At 38.8% G+C, this 13,002-nt stretch overlaps 1 protein-coding gene across 4 annotated transcripts in view; it reads left to right on the forward strand.

Annotated features, from left to right (window-relative positions):
* The window catches only part of RELN (reelin), a 272,014-nt gene that overhangs the window by 231,028 nt on the left and 27,984 nt on the right, over positions 1 to 13,002 (forward strand). For all 4 annotated transcript variants that reach the window (XM_071733981.1, XM_071733980.1, XM_071733983.1 and 1 more), the window contains 6 exons: positions 168 to 397; positions 3,065 to 3,285; positions 4,327 to 4,474; positions 7,810 to 8,068; positions 9,291 to 9,540; positions 11,501 to 11,669. In XM_071733981.1, the coding sequence (XP_071590082.1) occupies positions 168 to 397; positions 3,065 to 3,285; positions 4,327 to 4,474; positions 7,810 to 8,068; positions 9,291 to 9,540; positions 11,501 to 11,669 (1,277 nt within the window). The remainder of the gene's footprint in view (positions 1 to 167; positions 398 to 3,064; positions 3,286 to 4,326; positions 4,475 to 7,809; positions 8,069 to 9,290; positions 9,541 to 11,500; positions 11,670 to 13,002) is intronic.

Genomic DNA, 13,002 nt, shown 5'->3' on the forward strand with positions numbered 1-13,002 from the left:
GTTCATGTGCATGTCCTGAGTGCAGCACCCCAGTTGTTAGGTGAGTTCTCAAATCACTGTTTTCCTGCAAAAACAAATACCACATCAAATGGGGGAGGCTAAAGAATGATTGGGAGTCCTACATCCTGTCCTATATCAGCTTCTGCGTTTCATGTCTTGCCCCCCAGATCAATATTGGCTGCACCACTGACAGCTCCTCTGCTGACCCAGTAAAGCTGGAGTTCTCACGAGATCTGGGGGCGACCTGGCACCTGCTGCTCCCCTTGTGCTACAGCAGCAGCAGCCACCTCAGCTCCCTGTGCTCCACTGAGCATCACCCAAGTAGCACTTACTATGCAGGCACCACCCAGGGCTGGAGAAGGGAGGTTATTCACTTTGGAAAACTGCATCTCTGTGGGTAAGTGTTTAGCTCCTATTCCCATCCAGCTGCTCTGTGGTATGTTTTTATTTCCATTTCCCGTCCCAAAAGTTCTCCCAGCACAAGGGTGGTCCATAAGAGCAGAACAGATGACCAGTTTTTATCTTTTTTTTGTCCTGAATGACAATTAGTGTTCTGGTGATTCCCCAAGATACATTGTTCCTAATGTTAACATAGAGTAACCACAGATAATTTCCTATTTATCTGAATATCTGATTGGTTATAATGTTTTAGAAATATGTTGCAAAGTAAAATGAATGCAACCTTTACTATATTTAAAGCTCCTTCATTGCTCTTAGCAGTGCCATTAGCCATTTGAATTCATTAAGGATACTCTTGCATGAAATTTGGAATGCATTAGAAAACGGAGCAAGATGCAAGCCAATATAAACTTGATTCTATTTCAGTGTAAGGAAATGGACTTATCTAAATTGTTGGGGTCTCTTATAGCTGCAGAGTTTTCCAGTTCTCAGAAATTAAATGCTGCATTCACTCAGGAACTTGAAGTTTGTGGTACAAAGCAGATCAGATGATAGCAGAGACACAGCATACAAAAATACTGTGTGCCAGCAGACATAATGATATAGAGCTTTTCAAGGTATAAAACAGTACTGTTTACTATTTCAGGGAACACTGCCTTCTAGCAGCAGCTCACTTAACTGTAATGAATGAATGAAAATGAGCTATGCAACTATGAGACTTTGTGAGTCTACCCAACCATGAGGCTAAGTATTTATGAAACTTCTACTTGCAGTGGGCCTTCCACTAAAAATTGCCCCCACATATGGCTCTGAAAGTATGAAAAGACCTACATAAGAGATGAGAACAAAGTTTAGAAAGCCTGGATGTTTAATAGTTTATGAAAATGTTTAAATTTTAAACTGGAATTTTCTGGTTTATGACAGCTAACATTTCAAGCACAGAATAGGTAGCCATCTCTTTCAGCAGCTCATTTGTCCTTCTGTTTTTGCCCAGAAGAATTATATTACCCTTTACCCTACTACCAATGCATCTCTCTAAATTAAAGATTTTACTATGCAGACCTCTGATTAATTTTTATTTAGTCCTCTGTTCCTGAGTGTTTCTGACCTGTTTGTCTACCTTTCCTCCTATTTCTTCCTCAACATGCCAAGCCAGAGGCCAATTGCTGATAGTCAGCCAAACCAAGCAGGGCAGAGCAGCTTCCATAGGACATTAAATACCATGAAATTATTGGGCCAAAGGGCTGAAGGGGGATTTCCTCCACCACTGGACTAACAAGAAAAAACCTCCAAATGTGGTGCTTTGTGTAATTCTAAAAAGACACAGTTTTCATCCTCAAAGTGTCAAATTATTAAATTTAAATGGAGATTAGGACATTTTTAGTTATTTCTACTAAGTATGCTATTTTGGAAATTAATATATGTTCTCAACACGTAGCTGTAACTACAAATAAGTATTCCAGTTATGTGCTAAAGGAAAAGCCCAGGGCCTGCTGAGTCAATGAAGAAACCCACACACACATCAGCAAGACCAGTATGTCACTCTCTGCTTCAAAAATGAATCATGGCTTCAACCATGCCTGAAAGAAGTAGCTGATGTGCCTAGGGTGGAACAAATCCTGCCCACTGGGCTCTTCTGAAGAGGAGCTTATAACACCTTCAGCCTCACACTTGTGTCCTTCACCCCAGAGAGTATTAAAATCAATGTCTTTGACTTCCAGGAGGACTGTGGCTATTTCGTATCTTTCTTGAAACTATTAGTAGTGTCCCCTACCCCTTAGCAGCTGAATTCCCTCATAAAAATTCCTTTTTAGCAAATCAAGACAAAAAAACTTCTCAGCTACCCATGCTATTGATTCACCTGCTGTATTGAGCTATCTCTAGCAAGACACTTTAAATATGCAATGCAATTAAGTGCTTTTTGCTGGTTTCATTCCTCCTTTAAAACATTTTCTCAATGGGGAATAAAAGTAGCCTCTCAAGTGTTTTTCCCTGCTTGGTTTGTTTTCCCTCTTCCCAGCTGGTTCCTCTTTACATGCAGAATTAATGCAAGTAACACTTAGGATGTGAATTAAAACTGACAGGACAGGACCCAAAGGAAAATATAGTTTAAATTAACAACTTGCAATAGCAGTCTGGTTTAAGCTTAAGCTGCCTGAAAGCAAGCTGAATATCTGGTGACATGGCAGAGATTGATTTCTTTCTCTGTAAGTGAGGGTGAGATCCTGCCACCTCAGCTCCACAGGTGGTTTCCCTGGGGGCAGGATAGTAACCTGAAGCAGGATCTTACTCTCCAGGAGAGGCTGAAAGTGGCCCACTCTGGCCAGACCCTGTATGCCAAAGTGGAAGGAACTCTATCAGGCCATGGCCATTCATCTTCCCCACAAACAATGGAGAGAACAGTGGTTAGATTTCAGTTCCCATTTTCAAGTCCATCATTCAGCTTTTGTAGGACAACTAATGAATAATATTATTTTTATTTCCATTAGTACTTGGGCTGAATGTAAGCATCAAGACACATGAGGTACTGAAAGCAGTTGATAGAATTAAACTATTTATCAAGACAGTCTCAACAGAAAGAATACTATACGTGTGTGTATTATGATACATATGAAATACAAAAAAGATGGAACAGTTATTTAAAGTAAATTCACACCTTTTCCAGGCTGGCAAGATTCCGATGGTACCAAGGATTTTACCCTGCTGGATCCCAGCCAGTGACTTGGGCCATTGACAATGTGTACATTGGTCCACAGTGTGAGGAGATGTGCAATGGACATGGCAGCTGTGTCAATGGCACAAAATGCATCTGTGACCCCGGGTACTCTGGGCCAACCTGCAAAATAAGTACCGAGAACCCCGACTTCCTTAAGGATGATTTTGAAGGTATCTCTTCTGGGGAGGGGGGGGGGAGGAGTCTGAATTCTGCCTGTCTTTCAGTGAAACCCAGGGCTCAAGGAATGAAACAGCAAAGTCTTCCTCACCCCTGTGCACTTGTGAATTTAATTTATGCTTCGGGGATGTTTCTATGGACCAAGTAGTTTAGATGTCATTCACAAGCACATTTTGTGGATGTCTGATGGCTATCAGTTGCCTGGTTTGGATTGTCTGACTCTTTGTAAAGTTGTTAATGCTGGAATATAGAATCTTCACTGAAATAAAATTACCATAAGCTCTATACACACAAAATAATTTTAGAAGAAAACTATGGTTTAATTTAGAAGAAAATTAATGGTAATTTGATGTTAGCAAAGACAGAATGCATGCAAGGCAAACAACAGAGGGCTTTAAGTTTATACTGTTTCTTACTGTAAAGGAAAACTTAACTGGCCTTAATATGGCAAATGTGGTTTCATAGCAGACCATGTGTCTCAGCAGGGAGGGTCACCTCTCAGCAGGCATGGCAGAGCCCAAGCCAGTGACATGAGGAGGGAACTCCAGGCCTTATGCATGCCTGAGCACACAGCATCCATGCACACAACTCTAACACTACCCTGAGGTTTCTCCTACTAGCAAGCATGGCCAGAAGAGCACGTCTGCAAGAAAGCAACACCTGTGAACCACACTCATCCCTTCACAGGTGCTGCTGCTCCTTATAAATTCTGTTGGCCCTTGCTTGCATGCTAACACATGGCACACAAAGTTCCTTTATAGATCTGGGCACCTTTTTTTGTTAAGAAAAGGGAAGAAAAGTTGAAAATCCTGTGAATAACTGGAGACTGAGACCCTAGATTTCATACTTCTGGGTTTATTTTGTTTATTTTGGTTTGATATGTAGCAGTTTTCTAGAAAACATTGCATTGGAAACCCTGAGCGTTTCTTCACTCTGCATGTGATGTTTAATTGAACTTTCCTCTATGGGAGTAGTACTCATGCAATAGGAGGACTTTGAAATAAACCCCAAATGTATATTTACTGTGTATCCAGGTCAGCTGGAGTCAGATAGATTTCTGCTTGTAAGTGGTGGAAAGCCCTCAAGGAAATGTGGTGTCATGTCTGGAGGAAACAACCTTTTCTTTAATGAAGAAGGCTTACGTATGCTGATGACTCGAGACCTAGATTTATTACAAGCCAGGTAATACAATTTCAAAGTTCTTTCCAGATTTCACTGAAAATATACTAAACTGAAGAATAATACATAGGGGATACTTCTGTGACAAAGGCAAGCTGATATATTCTGTGGTTCTTATTCTAGCAAATTTTTAATTTTAACCACTGTTACCATTTTAAATTAAATTTAACTTGAACTTTAATGGGATTAACCATTTAAATGTTACTTTTTTCCCTGAATAGGAACTCCAGGATCTGAAGCCAGACCTTCAGTAGTTTATGCAAGTTTTTATTTCTATAAATGCATAATGTGAGAAATTGATTGCACGTCACATGCTCTGCTTGTCTTACAGCTTATTGTATTATGAACCATTGCTAAAACAGGAGTATCTGCTGCTAGCATAACTCTTACATTCATCATCTCATAATACTTTCATTTCTTAGGCTTACTTTCTTATTATTGTGCACATTTGTTTCCAGTAACTCACTGAGAAATTCTCATCAAGCTGTCACCAGCTACACTGAGCACAGCACTTGAAAAACAAATATTTTTAGTGTATTTAGAGATTATGTTGTATAATTACGGCCTGCAGAGGAGATACTTGATGAGTGAGACATGCTAAGCAAGTTACTTTAAAAAAATTTATACTAATACAAATTAAACCACATCCTAATTGCATGCATGCTAGCAGGTAGGCATTGTTTTCTAATTTATTCAGTATCTTAGCTTATATCCTTATATTATTACTTTGGAGAGATTACATTTGCTTAGAGGTTTTTCTCCACTGATCTCTTCTAAACACACTACTCCTCTCTAATGTTCTGCTGGAAACACTTCAATAGGCACTTTATCTCTTTTTGCCTTGTCTTCATTAGCCTTGACTCTTTAAATAATGGTTTAATTGCAAAGCCTTGTGGTCAATAAAGATGCCTAATTTGTAACCATTATAATTTTTAGATAAGCAATTAGTTAACCATCAGTGAGGTGTAATATTAGAATTTGTACTGAATTTGAGATTACTCACTGCAGACTTTTTTTCAGAACTTAGTAAACACAAATATCATTACTCCACTAATTTGATTTCCTAGATGGTTCTGAAATTAGAAGATGGCTTAACAAAATATACAAGAGATCTTGTAAGTTGCTCCATTGGACTAAATGACATGTATTCCTTATTGCTCATTTTCAAAGAACCATCATTTATTCCCCTCCATGATAGTCTGTAGCTGGATTTGCATATATTGACCTGAAGGTTTTAGATGGAGATAAATGATTTCTGTCTTAGTAAAAGGAAATCAGAGCAGTACATTTAATTTCTTCTTATGAAAACTAACAGTTACCAACAAATATCACTGTATGTTCTTCTCTGAACAGCAAGGCAGACTGCAGCGGCAATGGTTGGGGATGCTCTTTAGCAACCTAAATTAATTGCAGTGGGATTTTCTTAATTTCTAGGCTGCAAAAGACAACAGATCTAGCTGTGACAAAGATGTGTGAAGTTCTGCACAGGACTTGGGTAGAGGTTTCAGTTTATGCCAGGAATTATGAGTACCAGCATTTCTACTAGATATTTTTAAGGGCATTAAACTCAGCAGCCACATTAAAACCTCTCCTTTTCTCATGAGCAGATGCCCTGAAATATACAGGCAAGAAGTGGTGTCTGTTGGTGCCACAAGCCATGCTAAGCACCTGGGGACTAAAATCAAGCAGGCTTTCCAATCCACTATGTACTGCCATCACATCTATATTTTAAAGAATTTAACACAGTGGACAGTATATTCCATAAATACTGTCATGGTAAAATCAGGAGCTGAAACTGCACAGTGTGACATATCCATAGGGACAGAGTGTTTTAGGTATCACAACTGATCAAATCCTTTTCAATTCTGAACTACTAGAAGAATATCCACACATTCAGTGTTATTAGATCGAGAAGAAAACTTTGCTTCTCCATTTCAAAATAGGCAGAGCTTTTGCAAATTATCTATGGGATGAGAAGAGAGATATTTAAAATGACTTTTAACTTTTTAATCTGCTAGACATTGTGTTACCTATATTTGAGTTGCTGTTTTAGTAAAAAACCAGATAAAAGCATAGCAATCCACAGAGAGTAGTTTCAACAGGGACAAGGTCACCTGGGCTTACTTTGAATTATATGGCGTAAATCTGAGGAGGCACAAAGACTTTGCAGCAGTTAATCGAATCCATTACAGCTGATATGTTGATCTGTGAGGGTCCCCAGTGCTCCTTTACAGCACAAGCAATATGTTATGTCTGGGACATGGAGCTGAATATACTCTATAGCAAAAGAAGTTATATATAGTAGTAAGAGAAGCCATGAGTCGCAGTGAGGCCCAGAATTAAATGACTTCTGGGTCTGGTGCTTTATTGAAGCTTTGTCTGCCCAGCACCTCTGCAGCCTCCACTTGCAGCAGATCTACCTGCAGATCAAACCAGAGCAAGACTTTTGATACAAAACTTCATTTACACCATTTCATTTCACCGTGAGCTAGCCAGCACTAATGCAGTAATAATTAGAACAGATACTACACTCTAAAGCTGTGCAAACATGAATTAATAGTTGTAATATCCCTGTGAGTCTGATAGGTAAATATAATTACAGAAGCAGTTCCCTCCGCTGCAAGTGCCTAGCAGAGCTATTTATGAGCATGGGCGAACAGGAAAAATTTTGCTTTTTGATACAAGTCTATTGTGCTGCTTTGCACAAGCCAATTAAATAGGGGATAAAAGCACTGGTGTCCCTGGGTGGCTTGGGCTGGCTTCAGGGAAGCCGGGACATTGCAGCGATGTGATTTAGACAAATTTCCCAGGCTGACTAAATGAACAAAATGATCCCTGAAAGAGAAAAGTGCTTTGTTCTCCCGTCCAGATTTTGTCTAGTTTATGCCAATGGAAAATCGGGATGCTTATTTTGAATTTAGGCATTTCAGCAAATTTCAGCCAATTACGATCTACTTATGGCACCATTGCTTTTCTGCCACTAAAATCTGTACTCACCGGCTACAGGGATAAAAATTTCACCCATTATTATGTTTCTGATATTTGCAACACCATCTGCTACACCAACAAAAGCTCAAAACATAAATAACCAGCTTTGTTCAGCCTCTTCTGCCTGCCAAACTACCACACAGGCAAAATGAATTTTTGCCATCCCACCTGTCTGTCTGCTTCTGTTCTGGAGGCTTTGAAAAGAAAATCAAAAGATCTCCTAAAGCTTACTCTTACAGCAAGAAATCATGGGGATAGTCCACAGACAAGCACCAAGCCTCTCTAGTTGGTTACCTACCAACTGGTTGTTGCAGAGAAGAAATGTATCCAGTAATTGCTCCCCCTGTCAGATTTGTGCAGTTCTTCATGAGACTGGGATGTGGGAAGGGGGTGCCAGACCCCAGGAGCCAGCCCGTGCTGCTGCAGTATTCCCTCAATGGGGGCCTCACATGGAGCCTTCTCCAGGAGTTCCTCTTCAGCAATTCCAGCAATGTGGGTCGATACATTGCCCTGGAAATTCCCTTAAAGGCCCGTTCCAGCTCCACTCGCCTTCGCTGGTGGCAACCATCTGAGAATGGCCATTTCTACAGCCCCTGGGTAATTGATCAGGTGAGGAATCCTCTGAGTTGGTATTTTTAATACAGTGTTAGACTGGTTCCAGTCTTACCATTTCCTATTTATTGGTATGTATAATTTCACTGGCTCAAGGAAAAAAGCTTTGCGTAAAGATATTTCAAAGTTATAATAATGAAGAAAAATAATAGAGCACAATTACTCTTTACTGACCTTCTGTTTTTAATGCCCCAGTTCCACACAGGATACTGAACACCCATTTTGGAGCCAGGCAAGGCCTTTATACATAGGCAGAGCCACAGCTTGACATTGCAGAAAGCCTTACTATATAACATGCAAGTCTGAGTTCAAACTTTAAAAACTTTCATTTGAATTAATCTGAATATATAATTGGCGTGGTAGATTGTAACAGGAAATACTATAGAAAAACTTCAATCTTTATCCATCTTCTAATTTTGAAAACATTTTGTTTCACATTTGGGATTTGCTTCTAGAAAGATTTTTATTTAAATCTCAAGGAAACCAACTAATGCGATTGTGCTCTAAATAGTATTATTGGGCTGTCCAAGATCTATTTCTTAAATATTTATTATTTTTTTAAAGCAGTTTGTTCAGGCCCTTTGAAAACATCCAGAAGCTTAAGTCCCAGCCAAATTTAATGATGTGTCTGCAAAATTAACCCTCCTCCCTTTAAAAATTATAAAATTGTCATTCTTTCACTCCTATATCTTCATCAAATGTTGTTATATTAGTTCAGAACAATCAGAAACTTAATTCAGAATAACAAATGAAAATTTATTCTACCTTGTTTGCTGCTGAATGGTAAGATGCTTATGTCTTACAGTGAATGGAAAAACAGTATTTTCCCAGTTCTACCATCAGATGCAATCTTAGGGTAGTACAGCAGAATATAGTAAAGCTTAAGAGTCAGTAGGAAAAATGACAGTGTAATCACTTTGCTCCTACCAACATTTATTTTTGTGAGCAGTTTTACTTTATTCAGGATGGAGTTCACCTCCCTGAGCTTTAGATCAGTAAAGCTGAGCCAATCTCTTTAGAATCCCTTTACTGGAAAAAGACATTCCCTTTCCTCAGAATCTAAACCCTTTACAAAGTAAATTTGTCCATTTTGGATGAGCAGAAAATGTAAGTATGGATGGTAAATCTCTTTCTCCACAATGCTATGTCACACGTATGTTTGTGAAGACTTCTAGGCATTTTTTTCTATTCAGTAACATTTCCTTTCCTAATGTTTCAGATTCTTATTGGAGGAAACATCTCTGGCAATACAGTATTAGAAGATGATTTCACAACACTAGATAGTAGAAAGTGGCTGCTGCATCCTGGTGGAACAAAGATGCCAGTCTGTGGCTCTACTGGGGATGCTCTGGTGTTCATTGAGAAAGCCAGCACACGCTATGTTGTCACCACTGACATTGTTGTCAATGAAGACTCTTTCTTGCAAATAGATTTTGCAGCATCCTGCTCTGTCACAGACTCCTGTTATGGTAATGACCTCTTATTTATTCCTACCTTTCCCTTTCCTCTTCTATACTTGTTTTCTAGTTCCACTAGAAGTCTCATTTTATATCTCACTTGCACCTATATAACTAATAAATCATTTGTACCAGCATACATCTGACACAAGCTAAGTCATTATCAGCTGCAAAGATTACTATTTTCCATATGGAATAATAAGCATGTATAAATACATATATGTGTGTACACATGTATGAAGGTGTGCATAGATGGAGGCACATATGTGTGTATATATATATATATACATATCATGATGCAATTTTTAATTACAGAGCTCCCTTTTTTCCAGATGTGTATTTGATGCAAAGCATGTTTTTATATGTGTATTCACATACATGTGCACATAAAAATATGCTCTGCAATCAAGACACATCACATAGAAATTAAAAATTGATTCAGTATTTGAATGTTAAGATCCACTAGAAACCAATCTTCCTAGATTTTTTAATTCTTGTTTGTACATTCATTCATTTAAATTACATTACATTCATTCAATTTAAATTAATTCAATTGCATTCTCAGGATTTTGAGGTATAGGAGTTTCTTTATGAGGAAGAGAATGCAATATATTGCAGCAAGTAGTGTGTGTTAATTCACTGGGTTGCTGACTATACCTCTTGAAATTCACCTAAAAATTATAAAAGGTTTTACATGAAGTCGCAGAAGTAGCTTCTTTGATTTTGCTATTCTGAACCAAATGGAATTACTGAGATATTTTACTCATATGCTTAACAATATCTTTTTATTATTTTGGTGTTAAAAAATCTGTGGCATTCTAAGATCATCTCTGCTAAATTTAAAAGTGTTTTGGCAGCTTGGCTATATATTGGCAAAGAAACAGTTCTCTCTTTTGTTTTGTTTCTTTGTCTATTACACTTCTTTATCTTTACTTAGTATTAAATTAGGCAGGATTCTACCCAATCATGCTTAGAGTCATGATGAGCAAAGCATTTTGTTTTGGTGATGGAGGTGTAATACAAAAAACTCACTTAGCCTTGTTTATATCCACTTGTCCTTGGATTTCTGTAGCACTGTGCCCTGTGCTTAGACATCGAGTAGGACTGATTGGGTGATTAAGGATAATTCTGTGCACAAGGGTAGAAAAAATGGGTCTGTAGTAATCAAAAAAGAGCAGATTTACCACCCCATCACTGCAACCATACTCCATGTTTCACACAGCCAGAATGCCTGGCAGCTGGAACATTCACTTCAAGTTACAGCTGTGAGCCTATTATTATCTACTGTTTAATGGCTGCATACAAGTTTAACTTAAAGTATGTAGTGAGCTTGACTCACCTTTAGTTTTTATTATAGATGTTTATAAGCTGTAAACTTCAAAACAATGAAATTGCTGAGAATTGAATGTGTTAGTTAATGTGGCTAGACTGTGTTTAAATGGAAACAAGCTCACTGAATAACAAATTCAGTGTTTATAGTGGGTAATGAAATGAGCTGGTCTGGAGGTGGGTGGAACAGTGACTAAATAATCTTGTGACAGAGCCAAAAGATTGAAATTGAATGTTGTTCTGCCTTACACAATTATTGCATCCACCTGAATCTCATCCTTCAGCCTGAAAAACAAAAAAAGTTGTGGTCATGATGCTGTCACATCACTTTTCTTGCATGCTGCAGATACAGAAATTGGCTTAATCCTGGCAGCTTGATGGATGACTTGGTCTTAGCACCTGTGGTCCTTTGAGTTAGGTGGTGGTGCAGAGGTGAACTGCAGCCTTCCAAGTTGTACTTACTCAGAAATGTAACATATCCTGCAGAAATGCCATGAAGGGTGTAACTTTGTGCTTCTCACATAAGGATTTGAAAAGTTTTGCATGGTTATTTTGTTCCACATAGACTTGGGGTTATCAGTTTACTGTAGAAGTGTGGATGTAAGTCTCTGAATTCAGTAACTAAACATTTTTCCACCCTTAGCTATTGAACTGGAGTATTCAGTGGACCTTGGGCTGAGCTGGCATCCAATTTTGAGAGACTGTCTTCCTACTAATGTGGAATGCAACAAGTACCATCTCCAGAGGATTCTCATTTCAGACACTTTCAACAAATGGACACGGATTACTTTGCCCCTGCCTCCCTATACTAGGTATCTCCTTCTAGTTTTCTGCAGAATAAATCTAAATGCATAACTTCATACTGAGGCATAATACATTACAGCCTTAAAATACTTTTTTTTGCTTGGTACATGTATATAGCAACAAGTCAGTAAATGAAACCCCATCCTGCTTTGCATAGAAAATGCAAAGCTACTGTGTAGCTTTCCTTTTCTTAGTTATTTAAAGACAGGAAATTCTTGTCCATCTTCTCCTGGGGAGGGACAGAGATGGGGGGGACTTTTCAAAGAATGCCATATTATCATCATCCTCACTAAATCCTGGTTGGTTTGGTGTCTGATAGGTCTGGCTGAATCCCCTTCTGGATCTCCTGCTTGTTGTTGTTGGCTATGAGCTGGTGCTTTAAAAGTAACACTTTTCAGGTTTCTTGGTTTTTTTTTCATTCCTTGTAGCTTTTGTTTCTGTCTCAGTTTTGATCCTCTCATCAGTTTTCTTTACACATGCCTATTTTCACCTCCTCTTGCTTTTTGCACATTTTCTTGTCTTTGGGGGAATAAAAATTGTGGAATTTTATAGGAGGTTTCATCAAAAGGAGCTGCTGGAGACTAGCAGGACTGTTGGGACTGTTGCCATACAGTTCCCTACAACGCCCTCAAAACTGGTGGGGATTTTTTTGTCAAAAAGATCCAGCTAGGGACAACTGCATAGTTCAGCATGCTAGTCTGTGTCTGATGTGCTGTTTTGCAGTGATAGCTGTGACTGTCCCATGTCTGATAGGTGTAGAGCCAGCCCAGAGTAACATCGTCCTAACACAAGTAGTGTTAGCAGTCTCCTCAAGCAGGCACAGAGGTACCACAGCACAGGCAGAACTGATGCCTGTTTGAGATTAAAATGTGCCAACTAATGCACACCCAAGTTTGGAAAGAGAGTTTTATGTTTTAGCATCTGTAAGGCCTGTCCAGTTACCACAAGTTATGAAACTAGTTGTGGAAAAGTCTGTGTTCTGTTACAAATCATTTTGGGCATCTCGACTCTTCCCTATCTTCACTGCAGGTCTACACATGAAGCAATAGTGCTTTTTTAAGACTTGTTCCCAGCATTGACCTCCTCTGCTTAATCTTTTTTGCTGCTTCACAGCATATTGTCTTCAAAATCCATTGCCCCGACAGTTCTCATATAAAGTCCATAAATTTGTGTTCAGGAGAGGCTTTTTGGGGCTGAATAGGAAAAATCAGAGTGGAGGATAATGTTCCAAACCAATTGAATTTGGACCTGAAAGGAATCTATCATCCCAAGATGACCATGAAGGCCAAGAGCATCCTGGCTTTTATCAGAAATAATGTGAACTAGTGAATAGATCATACT

The sequence above is a fragment of the Heliangelus exortis genome, chromosome 1 (assembly GCF_036169615.1).
Source record: "Heliangelus exortis chromosome 1, bHelExo1.hap1, whole genome shotgun sequence".
NCBI classification, from domain to species: Eukaryota; Metazoa; Chordata; class Aves; order Apodiformes; family Trochilidae; genus Heliangelus; species Heliangelus exortis.